We start from the raw sequence: 22,648 nt of genomic DNA on the forward strand, positions 1-22,648 counted from the left end.
CCCAGTAGATCAGCAGTTTCAGAAATACTCAGACCAGCCCGTCTGGTACCAACAGCCACACCACATTCAAAGTCACTTAAATCCCCTTTCTTCCCCATTCTGATGCTCGGTTTCAACTTTAGCAAGTCGCCTTCACCACGTCTAGATGCCTAAATGCATTGAGTTGCTGCCATGTGATTGGCTGATTAGCAACTTGTGTTACCAAGCAATTGTTCAGGTGTACCTAATAAAGTGGCCGGTGAGTGTGTGTGGCAACAAGAAAGTTTGGCTTTAACACCCAGCTGGCGCATATATCCATCTGTGGCAGCATGGGGTCACCGACAGCACTCAGTCAAGGCTTCTGATCGGGGTGGGGGTGGGGGGGGGGGCAGCGGGACAAGCTCCTGATCATGTGACCTCTGTGAGAGCCAAACACAGCAGTGACATGATACAGAAGCTACTCAATACTAATAAAAACCCACTTAAAGGGCCTCTGGGAGGCGATGCTAAGGGGTAAAGATACGGTAGGAAACAATACATAGAAGTAGCCATGGAGGGTTGCTCAGTGGTGGGCAGTCAGCAGAATTAAGTTTTGAAGAAATCACATGGAGGGTGAAGCAGGGGGGAGTTATGCCGCGTACACACGGTTGGACTTTTCGGCTACAAAAGTCCGACAGCCTGTCCGACAGACTTTCGACTGACTTTTGGCGGACTTGCGGCAGACTTTCTTACGAACGGCTTGCCTACATACGATCACACAAAAGTCCGACGGATTTGTACATGATGACGTACACCGGACTAAAATAAGGAAGTTGATAGCCAGTAGCCAATAGCTGCCCTAGCGTGGGTTTTTGCCCGTCGGACTAGCACACAGACAAGCGGATTTCTGGGTCCGGCGGAGTTACAACATAAAGATTTGAAGCAAGTTCCAAATCTAAAGTCCGTCAGATTTGCGGCTGGAAAAGTCTGCTGAAAGTCTGGGGAAGCCCACACACGATCGGATTGTCAGCCAGCTTTAGTCCGTCTTGTAGACGAAAAGTCCGACCGTGTGTACGCAGCATTAGAATTAAACCAGGGTTGTCGGGAAGAGGCCCTTGTCCTCATCAACATAGGGACAAGGTGCTTTGGGGTCGGGGGGCCCGGCAGGGTGCCCCCCATGCCCTAAAGCACCCACCCCCCCATGTTGAGGGCATGCGGCCTGGTACGGTCCAGGAGGGGGGGGGGGCGCTCGCTCGTCCCCACCCCCATTCCTGACCGGCCGGGCTGCGTGCTCGGATAAGGGTCTGGTATGGATTTTGGGGGGACCCCCACGCCGATTTTTCGGCATAGGGGGTTCCCCTTACAATCCATACCAGACCTAAGGGCCTGGTATGCCCCTGGGGGGGAACCCACGCCAGTTTTTTTATTTAAAACTTGCCGTGGAGTTCCCCCTTATGATTCATACCAACTACTGTATGTTTTCATTTGTTAATGCCAAAAATGTGGTAAAGTAGTACTGCTCCCAAATCGCGGTAAAAACGCGGCCGCGAAATCGCGGTAAAATCGCGCGACTTTGAAGTGGTATAAGTATGAAAGGGGCCTTAACTGTACTTCTGTCTCGGCCTGATTTCATGGTTTCTGACAGACAGCACCACAGTGATTCACACCACCCTTGTGTACACCACCACCATACAGAAGACACGCTTACCAGATGGCAAGCTATACAGGCTTGTGGCTATTGCCCAGCCAAGGCCTTGTAAGCTCAGACGTCTGCTTGAAGATGGGGCTGATCGTGGGATGGATCACTGGAACCAAAAGCTTACACCAATCGTATCCGGTCAGTGGAGTCAAATGACACGCCAATGGACAAGGTAGAAAATCTCGCCATAGTGTAAGATTGCCTTAAACTTTTATTAAAGGGGAGTTCCACCCAAAAATGGAACTTCTGCTTAAAGGAAAGGTGACCCCCTGACACGCCACATCTAACATGTCATTTTTGTGTGTGTGGGGGGGACCCTCTTTTTAGAGGGTTCCAGCTCCCACTTCCTCCCGGGGCACTGCGCCGCCAGAAGTCAGTTCACTTCTCCCCCCTCGCTCTCGGCATTCATCTGGGACACGTCACAGGTCCCAGATGATTGCCCGGACAGTCACAGCGGCTCGCCCATGCGCAGTGCGTGCCCGGTTGTGAAGAACACACAATGAATATATTTAGACAATATTTGCATATCCCAGAGTTCAGCCTTTAAACAATATTTCAGGTTTGGAATTAAAGAGGAACTCTGATATAATGAGGAGAAGCAAGATATCGTTTTAGTAGAAGGGGCTGACAAACAGAAGGGGCTAAACAAAGGAATAAGCTCCTAATTTGTGGCTTTGCGAGGACATGTATATTCCTTCTGTGTTAAAAAGCCAATGCCATGTTTTGCTTTTAAAACTTGAATTTCTCTGCATTTCCTGTACCTACAGCTGGTCTCTGGCCTAGTCTCCTTCTCTGTCAGCCGTGGCTCCAGCAAAACCTCCACCCTTCTTCTGGATCAGATGCAGGTAAATGACGGGCGGTGGCATGACCTCCAGATGGAGCTTCGCGACGTCCGCAGTGGGCGTGATACACGTTATGTCGTCACCATCATCTTGGATTATGGCTTCTATCAGGTAACATATAATCAATGTAAGAAAGTGATAGACCTCAGATTCTTAATGCTTTAAAGGGGTTGTAAACCCTCAAGGTTTTTCACCTTAATGCATCCTGTGGTGCAGCAGCCCCCCCCAGAGCCCCCCTTTTACTTACCTGAAACCGGTCTTTCCAGCGACGGGGACGAGCACAGCAGCTCCAGCCGGTGTCTCGGGTCCTGATTGGATAGATTGATAGCAGCACAGCCATTGGCTCCCGCTGCTGTCAATCAAATCCAACGATGCGGGGGGCGGGGCCGAGTCCTGCTGTCTGTGTCAATGGACGCAGCAGCAGGACACAGAAGTGCGGCCGCACGAGTGCCCCGAGGGAGAGCGGCTCTCCAACGGGGCACTCAAGAAGAGGAGGAGCCAAGTGCACCGCTGGGGGACCCCAGAAAAGGAGGATTGGGGCCACTCTGTGCAAAACCAACTGCACAGAGGAGGTAAATATGACTTGTTTGTTATTTTAAAAACAAAGCTTTACATATCCTTTAACTAGTTTTGCCTACAAAACTCACCTCCCGTACGGCGCTGTCCCCGCAGTAATTGCTTTCCACCACATGATGTCCTCAGTCTTCAGATTGAATGATGCCCGGTGTCATACAATTCAGAAGACTTGAAGGATACGTAAAGCTTTGTTTTTTGTTTTTTTTTAAATAACCAACATGTCATACTTACCTCCTCTTTGCAGTTGGTTTTGCACAGAGTGGCCCTGATCCTCCTCTTCTGGGGTCCCTCAGCGGTGCTCCTGACTCCTCATCTTCTCGAGTGCCCCGTTGGAGAGCCGCTCTCCCTCTGGGCACTTGTGCGGGCGCGCTCCGGTGTCCTGCTGCTGCGTCCATTGACACAGACTCGGCCCCGCCCCCCGGCTCGCACGTCATTGGATTTTATTGACAGCAGCGGGAGCCAATGGCTGCGCTGCGATCAATCTATCCAATCAGGACCTGAAACACTGGTTGGAGCCGGTGTGCACATCCCCGTCGCAGGAAAGATCTGGTTCAGGTAAGTAAAAGGGGGGTTCTGGGGGGGGGGCTGCTGCATCACAGGAGGTTTTTCACCCATTAAGGTGAGAAACCTTGAGAGTTTACAACCCCCTTTGAGGACATACTGTGAGTGCAGGATGTCATGGTGTGAGAACTAATAAAGTTTTGCTTGTCCTATTATTCCTTAGGACACAGTCAGTGTTGGTAATGAGCTGCATGGATTGAGGGTGAAGCACCTCTACGTTGGAGGCATTATGGGAGCCAAGGAGGTGCAGAACGGACTAGAAGGCTGTATACAGGTGAGCAATACAATTAAACACAGATGGTATAAAAGTATAAAAGTGTTGGTTGAAAGTCCTATCTGTTTTTTTTCCTCAATGTTACACAACACATTCCACACTCTGTCCAAAACTACATTTAAAAAAAAAATGCTTTAAACGCACGCTAATTTTTATTTTTGAAATGGCATTTCCTAACCAGCTTCTTCATCTTTGTTGCTTTATAGGGCCTCCGACTAGGAGAGACATCAAGTGGGATCACTTTGCCCAAACCCAGCAACATCTTGAATGTTAAAACCGGCTGCAGCGTTCAGAGTGCCTGTGATCCCAACCCATGTCTGGGGAACAGCTCGTGCCTGGACACATGGCTGGGACATACATGTGTCTGCAACCCAGGTATGTAACTCAATGGGCTATGTACAAGCATTATGGGTAACCCCCTGAGCAAAATTGGAGTCATTTCTTTTGCAGCTATAGACATAATAATCACTTGACTTCCGGAAGATTTACCCCCATTCATGACCAGGCCATTTTTTGCGATAAGGCACTGCGTTACTTTAACTGACAATTGCGCAGTTGTGCAACGCTGTACCCAAATAAAAATTATTTTTTATTCATTTTTCTTCCCACAAATAGAGCTGTCTTTTGGTGATATTTGATCTCCGCTGCGTTTTTTTTTTTCCACTATAAACAAAAAAGCATGCGCGTTAACGTGTTTTGTACCATGTGTTGATGTGTGTTGCGTTAGAGGAGCCCATTCATTTGAAAATTGAAACAGACCAAAAATCGTGCATTCACCATTATTGGCAGCACACCGTAATGCACTTTAGTAAAAGGCCTTGCTCTGTGCTGTCCACCAATCCATCGGCAAGGCGCATTTGTGTGCCCTTTGTAATGAATGGCACCGCATCTCACCAACAACATCCGTTACAGCAGTGCAGTAGTGTGATTAGGTCCCTAGGGATTATTCCTACTTTAGGTTCATGTAAAAAGGAGCTTTTTTTTTTTTTTTTGCCTCTCTAGGTTATTTTGGGGAGAATTGTGTGGACATTTGCCAGCTGAATCCATGTGAGAATAAGGGGCTGTGCCGTCATCAGCCAAATTCCCCTCTGGGTTATACCTGTGAGTGTACTGGGAGCCACTATGGAAGATACTGCGAGCACAGGTAAGATGTCTCATTATAGGTGAAGGAAATAGAAGAAAGGGAAAGGTCTGGTGTCACCAGTGACGCACCTCCATCCCTAAAATATGCAACAAAAAAGAAAAAACTCGCCCTGGGACTTTACATGAGGTGGGCACCACTAAGCCAATAAAAGTAACAGCAGTAAATACAGTATATATTTATTAGGTAAAAGTAGTACATGCATTGATATCATCAGAAAAAGCCAATTCATACGGAGTACATATAAATGGGTAAGGTAAAAAAGGTGGTACATTTGTGTATAAACAATCACATGACATACAGACATCAGGTGTACCCGACATGTTTCCCGAGTCCCAGCTCGCTCTTCAGGGGTAGATGTATATGAATTGTACCTAAGGTAAAAGGATACAGATTGGGTATGTAGCATGATATTGGTGTTTTTAGGCAGAGGGTAAGAGGGGCCTAATGAGTAAAGGTCCCATACTCACCACTACACATAGCCGAACCAGCGGGTGTGCAGCCTCCAGACAGCGGCAGCAAGTTTTTCGCCAGGGAGCTAAGGAAACGGAGCCAGAAAGAACCCCACACAGGGTTGATTGGGGGGGGAAAGGTGAAGGAAACATTATTATAGCAGGTGCCCTTGTACCGGCCATTGAGGTACCTGCGTTGGATGGAGGGGATGGTGGTGGTGGTAAGGGGGGGATGGTGGTGGTGATGGGGGGGGTGGTGGTGGTGGTGGTGGTGGTGGGGGGGGATGGTGGAGGGGATGGTGGTGGTGGTGGTGGGGAGGGGGAGATGGTGGTGGTGGAGGGGATGGTGGTGGGGAGGGGGGATGGTGGTAGGGAGGGGGGATGGTGGTGGTAGGGGAGGGGGGATCAGAGTTCTGTTGACATCTTTGTGCTTGGGTTTAAAAGCATTATTATATAAACTAGAACAGGTGAGAGCGCTAAAACCGCTTTCATGATCTGAAACTCCGGATTCTGGGTGCTGAGGCTGGGGGATTTCCAATAACCTCCAACATCATACAGTCCATAGAGAAAAATCAGCACTCCAGTAAATCAGCATCCTTTTTAAAAAATGGTGAGGTATAGCCTGGTAGAAATCCAGCGCATTTCGGCTGATCATTAAATTGAAAGAACTGATGCCCATTGAATGAAAGGGGCAAGCCAGGGGCAGTTAGGCTGAGGAAGAAAGAGCTAGATGATGCTGGATGTCCCCAGCCAGGAAATGAAGTGGGCTCTACCTGACTTGGGCCGCATCTAATGCATATTGTAAGAGGCTCACAGTGTGCAGTGAAAGCAGATTGAGCAATTTCAGAAAGGAAAGGAGCCTGGAAATAATGATGTGTTGTAATTTCTCCCTTAGGATGGATCACCACTGTCCCAAAGGATGGTGGGGGAATCGAACCTGCGGACCATGCAACTGTGACGTCAATAAGGGCTTTGATCCAAACTGCAATAAAACAAATGGACACTGTCATTGCAAGGTATGGAGGAACAACGACTCAGCTTCCTGTAACAGGGTGACTACTCTGTGTGCTCTGCAGTGAAGTTATTGACATTATCACCCTGTTGATTGTCCATAGGTGGACATGAAGTTTTAAACTGACTTTAACCCCCTCCCTATAGTAAAATGACGGCGAGCGGGATCCCCTCTTGTTCTGGGATGACGTCATATGACGTTGCCCTAGTGTCACCGCTCTCATGCGCAGCGGTCGCGCCATGTCCTGATCCCAATCTCAGTAAAGAGCCGATGACGCTGCTCTTTACCCATGTGATTGCCTCTGTCCAATCACAACTGATCATATGTAGACATGGAAGTGCCGTTTATCGGCTCTTCCCGCCTCACAGTGACAGAGTGTGAGGAGAGGAGAGCCGATCAGCAGCATCTCCCCACAGGGGAGACCAGGACAGGTAATCAGGGCACTGATCATTAGTGCCCTCATTATCTGTGCAGCCCCAACAGTGCCCATCGGTGACACCAATCAGTGCCCATGAGTGCCACCCATCAGTGCCTCCTATCAGTGCTTATTAGTGCCACCTCATCAAGTGCCCATAAGTGCAACCTATCAGTGCCCATCAATGCCACCTCATCAACGCACATTAGTGAAGGAGAAGAATTACTTATTTACAAAATTTTACTGACAAACTTTTTTTTTCCAAAATTTTTTTTTTTTTTTTTAGTTTTTTTTTTAGCAAAAAATAAAAAACCCAGTGGTGATCAAATACGACCAAAAGAAATCTATATTTGTGTGAAAAAGAAATGATAAAACATGTCATTTGGGTACAGTGTTGGGTACAATTGCATGACCGCTCAATTGTCATTCAAAGTGTGATAGCGCTAAAAGCTGAAGCAGTTAAGCAAGTGAAAAACAAAAAAGTTTTTCTTTGGTAAAGGGGTTTGTGGAGATTTCTTTACTTCCTGTAGCATAGACACCACAGGAAGTGAAAAGAAATCTCTCCAAAGTGAAGGAAATTTGTCTCTAGCAGGTGTCCCCCATTGGAAGATTTCCCCTCTATTCCTACTATGGTGACAGCTAAAAAATGTTGGGTTTTACCACTCTTTCAGTTCCGGTGACAGGGGTTATTGTGACAAAGAGAGTGTGAATCTTCAGGGTGGGGGCACGGAGGGCAATAAAAACCTAAAGTACAACACATTCCAAATCAACAATGTTGGCATGGTGGGAGCATAAAGTTTCATTCTGATTATAATATGCACTCCGCTTAAGACCCCCCCCCCCCCCTTTTTTTTCCCCACTAGTTATTTGAAGGAAACGTCGATAAATATGTATCATCTACATCGTTCTCTATGTAAGAAGTAAATATGACCACTGCCTACTGTCTTTAACTGTTTTTCTCTGTTCTAATGAAAAATAAAAAACTTTCTTTTTGTTAAAAAAAACCTCTGTTAAGGGCACTAACTGTGCTATGTAGTAGTAGTTGGAGTAGTATTAAAGGCAACACTGGATCTTGCTACGGCCCAGAACAGCCTATCCTAATCTTTTTACCTTTGAGGAACTCTTGAAATAATGTTCAGGTTTCAGGGAACCCCCTGTTAAAAGTTATTACATGGACACCTCATGGTACATTAGTCACACTACATTGGTAGTCCAAAACGTTTTTGGCCATTGAGAGAAAGTCCTTTAAGTTGGTGGTCAGCGAAAAGAATCCTGCTTACCTTGAAGGTCAGTGGGAAGGATGCCCCTTACATTGGTGGTCAGTGGGAAGAATGCTCCTTACAATGGTGATCAGTGGGAGGAATGCTCCTTACAATGGTAATCAGTGGGAAGAATGCTCCTTACATTGGTGATCAGTGGGAAGAATGCTCCTTACATTGGTACTCAGTGGGAAGAATGCTCTTTACATTGGTGATCAGTGGGAAGAATGCTCCTTACATTTGTGGTCAGTGGGAAGAATGCTCCTTACATTGGTGGTCAGTGGGAAGAATTCTCCTTACATTTGTGGTCAGTGGGAAGAATGCTCCTTACATTGGTACTTAGTGGGAAGAATGCTCCTTACATTGGTGATCAGTGGGAAGAATGCTCCTTACATTGGTGATCAGTGGGAAGAATGCTCCTTACATTGGTGGTCAGTGGGAAGAATGCTCCTTACATTGGTACTCAGTGGGAAGAATGTTCCTTACATTGGTACTCAGTGGGAAGAATGCTCCTTACATTGGTGGTCAGTGGGAAGAATGCTCCTTACATTGGTGGTCAGTGGGAAGAACGATCCTTACATTGATGGTCAGTAGCAAGTTTGTGCCATACGTTGGTGATCAGTGAGAAGAATGCTCCTTACATTGGAGGTCAGTGGGAAGAATGCTCCTTACATTGGGGATTATTGGGAAGTCTGCTTCTTGTTTGGTGTTTGTTTCAGAGCTAGGCAGGCACATTCAGAAAGAAGATCAAACCACAAGTGTTAAATTCTCAAGGAACCCCTGACCAGCTCTGGAGGAACCTGGGTTGAGAAGGCCTGTTCTTCATGATGTTGCCACTAGCCATAAAACCCCATATTTTTCCCATTGTCAGTTTTTAATGTCTTCTTATTTCAGGAGTTTCATTACCGCCCCAAGGGAAGCGACACCTGCCTGCCTTGTGACTGTTACCCTATTGGCTCCTCCTCAAGGTCATGTGATCTAGATACGGGACAGTGTTTCTGCCGTCCTGGAGTGATTGGACGCCAGTGCAACAGCTGTGACAATCCGTTTGCTGAGGTCTCGCCGAGTGGCTGTGAAGGTGAGATATGCAATATGCAGTGCAAGAGCAACTGGGGCAGCTATAAAATCAACAAGTCTGTTGACAATGTTAAAGAGGTAAAGAGTTGCATGCAGGCTACATAAGCTCGTTTGGCTGTACTTCTCCTGTGGATCACAGGCGTGCAGTTCCTTTTGCACTCCTGTGACCCATTTTTAGCAGATGCTGAAGCCTGCTGTTGGCTGACATCACAGAGCTGTTCCTGGCTGGGGCAAGATCACGACAATGAAGTTGGGATCCACGCACAACCCTGGACCGGCACCCGGCTCAGCCTCTCAGCCTGTGATTTGCCCATTCGCAGCAAAGTAACAGGTTCACAGTAATGACTCCCTAGCTAACGTTAGAAGACGCTTAGCTTTTCATCACTCCCCCACCACTGAGAGCAAAGAGAGTAAGACCTGTGTGAGCTCCAAATTGTGACCTGAAGCTTAGGAGGGGATTCAGTCACATACTTAATATAAACTGTGTGTGGGGGGGGGGGGGGGGTGGTTGCAAAGGGCATTTGCTGCTGGTGTTATAAACCATCATCAAAGATTGTTTTTATTAAAATAGAACAAGATGCTATACTTACCTACTGCAAATACACCCTGTAGCGCGGATCCACTGATAAAATTACTAAGATGCTATACTTACCTACTTCGTGCAACAATATTAAACAGAGCGATCTCTCTTACCCTCTCTTATTCAGTCCCCAACCAGCATTGCCTGCTCCCCTACTCTTCCCGGTGCCCCCTCAGCAAGCCAGGCGCTAAAGGGGCACCCATGCTGGCACGCTGCCAAGCTGGGCTGTATGCATTCACAGACACACACAGTGCAGGTAAGCCAAGTCCCTGCTCACAGGAGTTTGACTGACAGCTGTAGGAGCCTATGGCTCCTGCTGCTCTGTGTCTCCTGTGAAAGCAGGAAGAGAGAAGAACATTGATGCAGCTGAGACCACGTTGGATCAGTGACTCAGTCTGGTGTTTAGGGAGTGTTTTTTTTTTTTACCTTAATGAAGGGAATGCATTAAGGTAAAAAAAAAAAAAACATTTTGAGTTTTGAACCGCTTTAAGTCTGACCTCAGCACTCCCACCACCCTATTCCTCAATCTTAACCATTTTTTTTTACCAGAATTTATTGTCTAAAGTCTAGAATACAGGTTGGGTACAAGGTTACAATGGTAAAGGATAAGTTCACCTTTTAACAAATCATAAACACATTTTTTTTTGCAGGTAAAAAATGTGCATTTGCTATTTTTCATTTTTTGGAGCCTGGAAATCATTGCACCAGCGATCAGCAGATCTCTGATGCCATGCTGTGTACCCGTACATCGTACAGGCAGGCAATTTTACACTGATAGCAAAAATCATTGACCTACTACTGCACTCAACAGTGCCATGGTAGTTCATTGAGAACTACAAAGGCCGTCGGTACTTGTAGTTCATCGATTCACAGGGATCTGTGAATCAATAACGTGGCCGTGTGGGTGGAGCCCCGCACGGTCGCGCTCTCCTTGAATTGTGGCAGTGAGAACAGGAAGTAGATCCCTGGCTCGCTGCCAGAAGGATTGGGGTCTGATGCTGAACATGTTACACCCTAAATATGTAACACATTCTGAAAAGTGAGCTTATGCTTTAAACTGGTTCTGAAGGTAATTTTTTTTTTTTTTTTTTACCTTTCTGCACGAAGGTAAAAAATCTTTTAATAGTGGCTTCCCCCAGCTTTACAGTCACTTTAAGTGATGTACGATCAATACATACAAAAGTAGTAGTGGCTAAAAGCTAAAGGAATAAACCAATTATGAAAAGATATTCTACATTGTAGTCCAGTATAGAATCCACCTGGTGTGGCCTGTAATTAGTAAAGCAAGCCATAAATGATTACATTTTCTTGGTTGCAACCCATGGTTGCAGGAAAGAAAATTGCTTGATTTCCGGGGAATCCTTCCTGAGGCGCTCTTGTGTTCTGACAGCGGAAGGTTGCCTTGCCGTCAGAATACAATGATCACCACTGGCGGTTATTGCCGCCGGCAGTCATTGTACAAAAAAAACTGACAGGGGATAAATCCACTTCAGTACAACCAGCCTGTCCATAGATGGATCGAAATTCCTGCTGAACCGGATGAATTTCTTTCCATCTATGGACGGCCAGAGAAGGGGAAGGGGGGAGGGTTGGAGAGGAGAGGGTGGAGTCCGCAGGGATAAGGGGGCTATTGTTCCGGTGAGGATTAGTGACGTCACCCTTGCTTAAAGGAGCCCACTGGAGGTTGGCATGTAGGAATATTATCGTTGACATTTTTCCTGTCGGTTTTTTCTTAGAGCGGACTCTAGTAATGGTAAATCTATAAAATAGTAAAATTATAGATCAGACAGAGAATGACATAGAAGCAGACTTTCCCCGGTAAAATGCTTGATGTGGATTGGTGGACTTGTACACAGCAGCAGATGATGTCACATAACAGCAATGTGATCAGTAATCAGCATCCCTTTACCTTATAGTGATATACGATGGCTGTCCCAAAACACTAACATCGGGGGTTTGGTGGCCAAGGACAAAATCCCGACTCCCTGCTGCCGTTCCCTGTCCGAAGGGCTCCTTGGGTAAGTAAAGCAGGGCTGCAATCCCGAAAAAAATGTTTTTTTTTAGAGTCTGTCGTGTCATCCTCCTCCTCCAGACTGAGAACCAGACAAAATCTGTCCACCGCTCAACAGATTGATCCAAATTAGCATTTCACTGCAAATATTTCCAGCAATGTACGCCAGACTCTGAGCAGAACATTGCTAAACATTGCTGACTGCTGCCTACCTTGTTTATGCTCCGCTGTCAGTCTGCGATCAGGGAGCTGGAGAGAAGCCCTGCGGCTTTTTACTGTGCTGTTCTGTAAGACGCCAGGTAATGCGTTAACCTGTTAGTGTGAAGCACGGCGCCTCCTGAGCCGCTGATTCTTTTATTGCGATATAAAAATATTCTGCTGTTTTATTACCGTGTGACCAGTCCTCGAGAATATACTGAGGAGTCGTACCTGGCACTCAGATATTCTGTCCTTTATCTTTCCCTTCTCACACCCATTCATTTGTATCCCTTTACTCACCCACGCAATTCATTTTTTTAAAATACTTTGTCACAATTCTCTCCTTTTCTCTCCTTTTTATTTTCCTATCTTCTTTTCATCCACTTTATCCCTTTTCCTTTCAATCTTATCTCTTCCCCTTCCATTCCTCCCCCTCTGTTCTTTTCATGTACTTCTTTCCACCCTCTCCTTTCCCCTCCCTTCTCCACTTGGTTTCCTCTTTCTTCTAATCTGCTCCCCTCTCGTTTCCTCTTCTCACCCCTCTCTTTTCATTTTCTCTCCTCTCTCATCTCCCCTTTTGCCTACTGTGCTTTTTTCTCCTCTTTCCTTTTCCTTACTGCCCTCTCGTTTCCCCTCCACTCCTTTCTTCCCCACTCTCCATTCTTTTTCCTTCTCCTCTCCACCTTTCTCTCCTCCCTTCTCCGGTTTCTCTTCTCTACCCCTTACTCTGCTATTCCCTCTTCTCTCCCCTTTCCTCTCCTATTCCTTCTTCTCTCCCCTTTCCTTGCTTGTTCTCCCCTCCTATCCTTTGCCTCTTCTGTTTGCTCTTATCCCATCTTCAGGCTCCCATTTCCTTTCTTTTCCTCTTCTCTCCCTTTTCTTCTCATACTCTTTCTCCATTCTTCTTCTCTCTTCTCTCTCCTCTTTTTTGCTTGCTTTCATCAGTTCTTCCTCTCCTCTCCCTTTTCTTTTCCATTGAATTTGATAGCCTTTTCTCCCTGTTCCTTTATCCTCTTTTCTTTATTTTGCTTTTATCTGCTCAAACCTCTCCTCCCCCCCCCTTCTCTCCTCTCCTCTCCCATCCCCTCCCCTCTTCTTTCCTCTCCCATCCCCTCCCCTCTTCTCTCCTCTCCCACCCCCTCCCTCTTCTTTCCTCTCCTCTCCCATCCCCTCCCCTCTTCTCTCCTCCCTCATACCCTCCCCTCTTCTTTTCTTTCCCATCCCCTCCCCTCTTCTTTTCTCTCCTTTTCCCTCTCCTCTCCTCATCTCCTCTCCCTGTTTCTCTCCTTTTCCCTCTACTCTCCTTTTCCCTCTACTCTCCTTTTCCCTCTTCTCTCCTCTCCTCTTCCATCCCATCTCATTTTCTCTCCTCTCCCATCCCCTCTTCTTTTCTCTCCTTTCTCCTCTCCCATCCCATCCCCTCTTCTTTCCTCTCCCATCCCCTCCCCTCTTCTCTCCTCTCCCACCCCCTCCCCTCTTCTTTCCTCTCCCTCATCCCCTCCCCTCTTCTTTTCTTTCCCATCCCCTCCCCTCTTCTTTTCTCTCCTTTTCCCTATCCTCTCCCCTCATCTCCTCTCCCTGTTTCTCTCCTTTTCCCTCTTCTCTCCTCTCCTCTCCTTTCCTCTTCCATCCCATCTCCTTTTCTCTCCTCTCCCATCCCCTCTTCTTTTCTCTCCTTTTCCCTCTCCTCTCCTCTCTCTTTCCCTCTTCTCTCCTTTTCCCTCTTTTCTCCTCTCCCATCCCATCCCCTCTTCTTTTCTCTCCCATCCCATCCCCTCTTCTTTCCTCTCCCATCCCCTCCACTCTTATTTTCGTTCCTTTTCCCTCTCCTCTCCTTTTCTCTCCATTTCCCTCTTCTCTCCTTTTCCCTTCCCTCTCCTCTCCCCTCCCCTCTGTACCTTACCTTCTTGTCTCATTCACTCTTCTTTAACTTACTTCACCTCCTCCCCTACCCTTCTATTCTCTTAAGTTAGTTTCCATTTTTTCCACCCCTAACTCCATCATCCCATCTCCTCTTACTCCTTGCCTTCCCTTCCCGTCTCTTCTGTACTTCTTTGGTTCCTAACACTACTACAGTTATAATATGCGTCTAATAAGAACCCTTACAGATCAACAGTTTGTGACAATGGGGGTCCACTGTGTGGTTTTAATGAGTATTTTTCCTCTCCACCCTGTGTCCCGTCCCCCCCCCCCCCCCCCCCATTATTCAGGCATAAGAGGATCAGGTGAGGATTTGACATTCTGATTACTACATGCTGTATGGTTTTCCTGTAAAATTAATTTGATGAATTCTCCTGCATCCAGCACCCCTAAATTCTGTTGCCTTGCCAGCCTTTCCCTACAGCTCAGTTCAGCCATTCCTTACTAACCTGTTGCCTAAAGGACCATGCCCATCCAGGACTAAAGTTAGTTTGAGTGGAAAATTCTGAATGAAAGAAACACACTAGCCAGGTATAAAAATCCTAGCATTTAAATTGATGTGGTGGACACAGACTACCCTACCTGGGTGGCTCCACTTTGAATCTGAGCCTTTACCTTGTGTCAATGGCCATCCCACTCTGTATATCCCTTTGCACTCTGGTTCTGAGGCCTGTCCTCTGTAGCTGAAAGAGAGGAATGCTGCAGCACAGAGTCGTGTGACAAGAGGCTGCAGAGCTGTTCTGAAGCACTGTGAAAAGCAGGTTGAATACGTTTTTTTTTTTGGGGGGGGGGTTAGACATAAACTGAATGGACTTTCTTGCTGAAGCTGGTATACCATTATCAGATGATCCATTGATTTTATGTGTTGCCTGGTGTTTTGCTTTCCACTCAAAAAAGCTTTACTACTAGGATGGGCGTAGCCTTAAAAATAATCGCTTGTACCTTCTAAAATTCCCTCAAAATCTGTTCAGATCTCATAGACGCTTGTGCTTTGAATGCCGCCTTTGAAGCTTGCTGTGACTCTTCATGTGTATGCGCTTTTGCAGCAGTAAAAAGGGGTCCTTTTACGTCAACTAACATTCCTCTGCATCTTCCAGGGTCTGCGATCCGCCACTGCGATGACGTTAAGGGCTGGATGGAACCGGACCTGTTTAACTGCACTTCTCCAGCATTTATGGAACTCTCAGCACTGGTAAATCAAAGTGTCAGGTATTTGTCGATGGGGGGGGGGGATTTACTAAAATCGGGGGACTCAGAATCTGGTGCAGCTGTGCATGGTAGCCAATCAGCTTCTAACTTCAGCTAGTTCTTTTTCAATATTGTTTATTGAGTTTAACAGGTAAAAAATACAATGTACATTTCGCAAATATTGAAAAATAGAAACATATCACGGCCAACATGGCCTGCGAAATTTTACAGAAAGAAAATATCAACTCCACTATCTCAGCATGAAGTGAACCTTGGTTGGTTAATTGTTTACTTCTAACTCTGCCTAATTTCACTCTCATACAAAGTTAGGCATTATATAGAATATCATAACTTGGAGTTATGGCTGTTTAGATATATATATATATGTTGTCCCTAGAATTGTCTCTGCATTACTTATGTACTTGTCGGAGAGAAGGTGATAAGCAAAAGTCCCACCGGCCACCCCCTTTGGGATCACACTGTGGATGGGAGGACCCCAACCACTCCCCTTTGCACCTTATGACCATAAGGCCACTTACCACACACTGGTCTTTCATATAAGATACTAGGATGACAACAATGGAAAGGAAGACCTGCGTAGAAGAGGAAGGGAGGTGAGGGAAGAAGAGAGAAAAGGAAAAAGTGAAAAAGAAAGAGGGAGGGGGGGGGAAGGGAGTGCACCCCTGTAGATCTATATTAAGCTCTACTAACAACTCATAAACCTTCAGATAGATATGTCAACCACGGTTCCCAGATCCTATCAAAGGCTGGCTGTAACTTCCGCTAGTTCAATTATTCTTTGACAATAAAACCTGGAAGCTAATTTGTTTCTATGCAGAGCCATACCAGATTTTGCACTCTCCAGTTTTAATAAATCCCCCCCTCTTTGTTTTCCAGATACAGTATATTTAGTGCCATCAGAGCTTTTATTTTCATACCTGAATCTTACTACTTACTGGCCATGTGCAGAGTGCTTTTTGAGCCGTTTCAACTCATTTCACCCAAATTTTTATTGCAATAAACAATTGACTAAAGGCGGCCATGTTTGTGTTACCCATTAGCTGGAGAGCTTGGAGAGGAACGAGACTGAGCTTAACACCATCGAGGCCAAGAAGCTGTCCCTGCGTCTTCGCTCTGTGACCGATCACATGGAGCAGTACTTTGGAAATGATGTTCAAATTACGTACCGCCTGCTGTTACACCTCATGCAGTTTGAGAATAGACAAGAAGGATTTGGACTAACTGCTACTCAAGACGCCCAGTTCACTGAGGTGAGATCAGGCTTAAGGCTGGAACACAGGGGTAATGTCCATACCATTTTGTGATTCGCCATTAAAGGACGGTGCGAATTGTAGCAGTATTTCTGCTGCGGCTCTCAGTGGCTTGGTGCGGCTGCCGGCCCCATTCACTATACTGACAGGCCTCTGGCGGCTGCAGCTTTTCACTGCTCTCTGCACAGCCAGTGATTACCTGCGGAGATTGCTGCTGGATGCATTGAAAGTGCATCCAGCAGCAATCACTGCAGGTAATCCTTGGCTGTGCCGCGAATAGCTGCAGCCTCTGGCGACCTGTCGTTATAGTGAACTGGACTGGCAGCCACACCCTGCCGCTGAGAGCCACAGCAGAATTCCCTTTTCTTTCTCGAACATCACGGGACACAGAGCCACAGTAATTACTGATGGGTTATATAGGTATCACTGGTGATTGGACACTGGCACACCCTATCAGGAAGTTCAACCCCCTATATAATCCCTCCCCCTTGCAGGGATACCTCAGTTTTTACGCCAGTGTCTTAGGTGATGGACGTGTAAAGATGTCCTGTGCTGAGCTCTAAAGGGAATATCCTAAGATCCTATACTGGGGCAAGCCAGGCGAACCGGATCCATTCAAAGTGTCTTTTCATGGCCGAATTGAATGGTACCCGGGCCTCGTGTCCGAAGAAACAAGGTTTTACCCGTAATGCTTCTCTTTTTAGAGAGCTGGACCCCGCAGATCAGAAAATGGCTTTAAACTTCCTAATTTCTGGCGAGGTGCTTTACGGTCCCAGAACTGTTGGATCCCCCTACTGATGGGGGCCCCAGTCTCTGACGGTTTTTTTCAAACGGAGCCCACCGTGAGAGGTGAAGATTGGGTCTGTGTAAACGGCACCCTGCGGCTGGATAAGGTAAGAGGAGATTCCACAGAATTTTTGAGTTCTAGTGGCTTTTCTCCTTTAAGGTAAATGCATGCTATGCCTATTGTGACCACCGGGGGCTGCTAAGAGCACAAACCTACACATGCTGAATGTCTGTCTCAGGTGTTGTAATCGCTGTGTATGTCCCAGCGTATCAAGCAGGCTGCAAGCAGGTAAGGTGGATGGGGGGATTTCTCATGTTTGAATGTTCCCCCCCAGGCTAGAGAGGGGCCACAGGGGTCTAGAAAGTGGTTATACCACCCGGGCTCTGTGGCCTAATGGCCACCATCTCTGAAGATAGCCGTTCAGGCAAATCTTGTTACCAGTCTCCCTCCTCCCCCCCCCCCCCATCCCCAGCCTTTTCTCCAGAGCATGACAGGAGAGTCGGCAGTGTGGGAAGCGCTCGTTTTTTTCAAAACTCGAGGGGGGGGGCGGTAGAGGAGGGGGCGGGATGCACAGAGTGTTTAGACTCCCACTCAGGCCAGCTGCAGGCTATTAGAGGCACTCTGTACAGGTGCACTCAGCCTTCTGAGAGACACAGAGCTGACGGTCGCATGTAAGGTGGGACACAGGCATTCTCCTAGGCAGCATTTACTGAAGTAACACCAGACTGAGCATTGGGTAGCAAGGCTTTTAGCCAGACTACATCGCTCAGCGGACAGTGTTCATTTGTATACCTCACACCTTGTTGCTTTGCACTATGGGTAGAAGAGGTTCAAGCACCCCAGGAACCAGAGACACTAGGGGATCTCGTTCAGGTTCTGAGGGCCCCCTGTCGGCAGCATCCTTCCCCCCTAAAGATGGGCCAGGGACGGCTAGCCAGGGAGAGCCATCGGGGTCAGGGGCTACACCTGCTTCTGGCACTTCAGCCCCTGTATATATTACACAAGAGGTTTTTTCCTCAACCATTAGTGGTCTAGAGGAAAGATTAATGGCCGTGATTACGTCTTCACTCAGTGGAAGAAAACGCACTAGGCTTTCCTCTGTTCCCCAAGACCCTCAGACAGAGGAGCTCTGGGATAAAGGAGATGAATCCCTTTCAGAGGATCGGAATGGGATGGATGATTCCTCTTCGGAGGATTCAGGTGGAGAGGGACCCTCTGCGACTTCCCAAGAGGAGAAAGTCTTAGTGCAGATCCTCACTGGATTGGTCCGCTCCACATTTAAGTTGCCCATACCTGAAACTGCTAAAGAATCCTCTTCTGCTTTGGGGTCACTGAAACCTTTCCAAGCAGCACATGCTTTTCCTGTTCATACTTTACTTGAAAAGCTTATTTATTCTGAGTGGGATCACCCAGACAAACGTTTTTTTCTGCCGAGAAAGTTTTCAACACTTTATCCGATGGAAGAAAAGTTTATTAAAATGTGGGGAATTCCGGCTATTGATGCCGCCATTTCCTCAATAAATAATAGCCTGACCTGTCCTGTAGACAATGCTCAGATGCTCAGGGATCCTGTAGATAAAAGGATGGAATCCCTATTGAAGGATGTTTTCTCCTTAGCAGGATCAGTGGCCCAACCTGCAATAGCAGCGATTGGAGTCTGTCAATACTTAAGAGACCATGTTAAGCAGGTCATCAAAGTATTACCTGAACAGCAGGCCCAGGGGTTTGCTAACCTTCCAGCGGCCTTATGCTTTGTGGTTGACGCCATTAGAGATTCTATCGTGCAAACCTCCCGTCTTTCACTGGGGTTGGTGCATATACGTAGAATCCTATGGTTGAAAAATTGGTCAGCCGAAGCACCATGTAAGAAGCTACTGGCTGGGTTTCCATTTCGTGGTGCAAGGTTGTTTGGAGAGGACTTGGATAACTATATCAAGAGAATCTCTTGTGGGAAAAGCACTCTCTTACCTGTCAAGAAGAAGAGTAAGCGTCCCTCTTTCAAACGGACTCTTTCCCCAGCGCCGGGGGCTTCAGCCTCCAGGCAGTCTCGACGGCCGCCTCCATCGGGGTCCAGAGACAAGAGTCAACCCCAGGGACAAAAGAAGTCCTGGGGAAAGAAGCCTACTAGGCAAAACACTAAGACCTCTGCATGAGGGGGCGCCCCCGCTCACTCGAGTGGGGGGAAGACTGCGACAATTCTCAGAGCTCTGGCAGGAGGACTTCCAGGACAGATGGGTAGTCTCCACGGTAACCTTAGGGTACAAGCTGGAGTTTCAGGAATTCCCTTCTCCTCGGTTCCTCAGATCAAATGTTCCCAGAGACCCAGAGAAGAAGCAGTCGCTCCTTCTAGCGTTAGAGCGACTTTTGTCGCAGGAGGTCATTATGATAGTTCCCGCAAAGGACCAGGGATTGGGCTTCTATTCCAACCTTTTTACGGTCCAAAAGCCAAATGGGGATGTCAGGCCCATTTTGGACTTAAGGGATCTGAACCGATTCCTAAGGATTCAATCCTTCCGCATGGAATCAATTCGAACAGTAGTTCCCACCCTGCAGGGAGGAGAATTTCTGGCATCAATAGACATCAGAGATGCATATCTGCATGTGCCCATTTTTCCTGCTCATCAGAAGTTTCTGCGCTTCGAGGTAGGAGGGCGCCATTTCCAGTTTATGGCTCTGCCCTTTGGGATAGCCACTGCACCTCGAGTGTTCACAAAGATCTTGGCTCCTCCTCAGGGCTCAGGGTATAGCTGTCATAGCATACCTAGACGACCTGCTCTTGATAGACCGGTCGGTAGCCTCTTTGAATGGAAACTTGAGGACCACGGTCAGGTATCTAGAACACCTGGGTTGGATCCTCAACTTAGAAAAGTCTTTCCTAAAACCAGTAAGAAGACTGGAATATTTAGGTCTGATTATACATACAAGCCAGGAGAAAATATTTCTACCCCAGGCAAAGATCACTGCTTTGAGAGAGCTGATTCTGACAGTAAGGACCAAGAAGGGTCCCTCAGTCCACCTTTGTATGAGGCTACTAGGGAAGATGGTGTCTTCATTCGAAGCAGTTCCCTATGCTCAGTTTCACTCAAGAATGCTGCAACACAGTATCCTGTCGACCTGGAACAAGAAGGTTCAGGCATTAGACTTTCCGATGCACCTGTCGCATGCGGTGCGTCAGAGCCTCAATTGGTGGCTCATACCCGAAAACCTGCAGAAGGGGAAATCCTTTCTACCGGTTACCTGGACGGTGGTAACAACAGATGCCAGTCTGTCAGGTTGGGGAGCAGTTCTGGAACAGGCTGCGGTCCAAGGGGTATGGTCCAAGACAGAGAGGACCTTACCCATCAACATTCTGGAGATCCGGGCGATACATCTAGCTCTAAAAGCCTGGACTATCAGGCTACAGGGTTGTCCGGTCAGGATCCAGTCCGACAATGCCACAGCAGTGGCTTATGTCAATCATCAGGGAGGCACCCGGAGCCGAGCTGCTCAAAAAGAGGTGAACCAGATCTTAGTCTGGGCAGAGATGCATGTGCCATGCATATCGGCAGTTTTCATCCCGGGAATAGAGAATTGGCAGGCGGACTATCTAAGTCGCCAGCAGTTACTTCCAGGGGAATGGTCTCTGCATCCCGACGTCTTTTGGGCCATATGCCAAAGATGGGGGATTCCAGATGTAGATCTCTTTGCATCCCGATTCAACAAAAAGATAGACAGATTTGTGGCAAGGACAAAAGATCCTCTTGCATGCGGGACGGATGCGTTGGTGATTCCGTGGCATCGGTTCTCACTGATTTACGCATTCCCGCCTATTCTGCTACTACCACGACTCCTTCGCAGGATCAGGCAGGAAAGGAAGTCGGTACTTCTGGTGGCCCCCGCTTGGCCCAGAAGGACTTGGTATGCAGAAATAGTAAGGATGACGGTGGGTTCCCCGTGGACCCTACCGGTACGCCCAGACCTGTTATCTCAAGGTCCAGTGTTCCATCCTGCCTTACAAACGATAAATTTGACGGTTTGGCTATTGAGACCCACGTTCTGAAGAGTCGTGGGCTCTCAGGTCCTGTCATATCTACCTTGATTAATGCAAGGAAGCCAGCTTCCAGGATGATTTATCATAGAGTCTGGAAAGCTTATATAACCTGGTGTGAATCCAGAGGTTGGCATCCCAGGAAATATGTCATAGGTAGAATCCTTGATTTTCTACAGATGGGATTAGAGATGAAGCTGGCCTTGAGTACCATCAAGGGCCAGGTCTCTGCTTTATCAGTATTATTTCAGCGGCCACTTGCTTCGCATTCTTTGGTCCGAAACTTTATGCAGGGGGTGATGCGTCTTAATCCTCCGGTTAAAGCGCCCCTAAACACCTGGGACTTGAATTTGGTCCTGGCTGTGTTACAGAAACGGCCTTTTGAACCAATAAGTCAGATTCCTTTGGTCTTGTTGACAAGGAAATTAATTTTTCTGGTGGCCATCTCTTCTGCTAGAAGAGTATCAGAATTAGCAGCCCTTTCCTGTAAGGAGCCTTATTTGATTATACACAAGAATAGAGTGGTACTACGCCCTCATCCTAGTTTTTTACCGAAGGTGGTTTCTGATTTTCATTTAAACCAAGACATTGTTCTACCTTCCTTTTTTCCAGATCCCTGTTCTCCGGAAGAGAGATCTCTACATTCGTTGGATGTAGTAAGAGCAGTTAAGGCCTATCTAGGGGCAACTACTCAGATCCGCAAGACGGATGTTTTGTTTGTGCTGCCAGAGGGTCCCAATAGAGGACAGGCAGCGTCAAAAGCTACCATTTCTAAATGGATTCGACAGTTGATCATTCAAGCTTACGGTTTGAAACAGAAGATTCCTCCGTTTCAGATCAGGGCACATTCCACAAGGGCTATTGGTGCTTCTTGGGCAGTGCATCACCGGGCCTCTATGGCACAAATCTGCAAGGCCGCAACCTGGTCTTCAGTTCATACATTCACCAGATTCTATCAGGTGGATGTGAGAAGGCATGAGGATATCGCCTTTGGGCGTAGTGTGCTGCAGGCAGCAGTACAGGGTCCTCAGGTCTGATTGCACCCTACTTGGTCGTGGTTCCCCCCCCCTCAGGTAGCATTGCTCTGGGACATCCCATCAGTAATTACTGTGGCTCTGTGTCCCGTGATGTTCGAGAAAGAAAATAGGATTTTTTAAAACAGCTTACCTGTAAAATCCTTTTCTTTCGAAGGACATCACGGGACACAGAGGTCCCACCCCTCTTCTAATACACTATATTGCTTGGCTACAAAACTGAGGTATCCCTGCAAGGGGGAGGGATTATATAGGGGGTTGAACTTCCTGATAGGGTGTGCCAGTGTCCAATCACCAGTGATACCTATATAACCCATCAGTAATTACTGTGGCTCTGTGTCCCGTGATGTCCTTCGAAAGAAAAGG

General features: G+C 47.3%; 1 protein-coding gene across 1 annotated transcript in view; it reads left to right on the forward strand.

The window, feature by feature from the left end:
- Window positions 1-22,648, forward strand: part of CELSR3 (cadherin EGF LAG seven-pass G-type receptor 3) — a 263,963-nt gene that overhangs the window by 186,485 nt on the left and 54,830 nt on the right. The window contains exons 10-18 of the mRNA XM_073591845.1: window positions 2,425-2,610; window positions 3,800-3,910; window positions 4,117-4,285; window positions 4,913-5,054; window positions 6,399-6,519; window positions 9,084-9,267; window positions 11,763-11,864; window positions 15,073-15,167; window positions 16,225-16,434. Of these exons, the coding sequence (XP_073447946.1) occupies window positions 2,425-2,610; window positions 3,800-3,910; window positions 4,117-4,285; window positions 4,913-5,054; window positions 6,399-6,519; window positions 9,084-9,267; window positions 11,763-11,864; window positions 15,073-15,167; window positions 16,225-16,434 (1,320 nt within the window). The remainder of the gene's footprint in view (window positions 1-2,424; window positions 2,611-3,799; window positions 3,911-4,116; window positions 4,286-4,912; window positions 5,055-6,398; window positions 6,520-9,083; window positions 9,268-11,762; window positions 11,865-15,072; window positions 15,168-16,224; window positions 16,435-22,648) is intronic.

This window comes from Aquarana catesbeiana, linkage group LG07 (genome assembly GCF_042186555.1).
Source record: "Aquarana catesbeiana isolate 2022-GZ linkage group LG07, ASM4218655v1, whole genome shotgun sequence".
NCBI classification, from domain to species: Eukaryota; Metazoa; Chordata; class Amphibia; order Anura; family Ranidae; genus Aquarana; species Aquarana catesbeiana.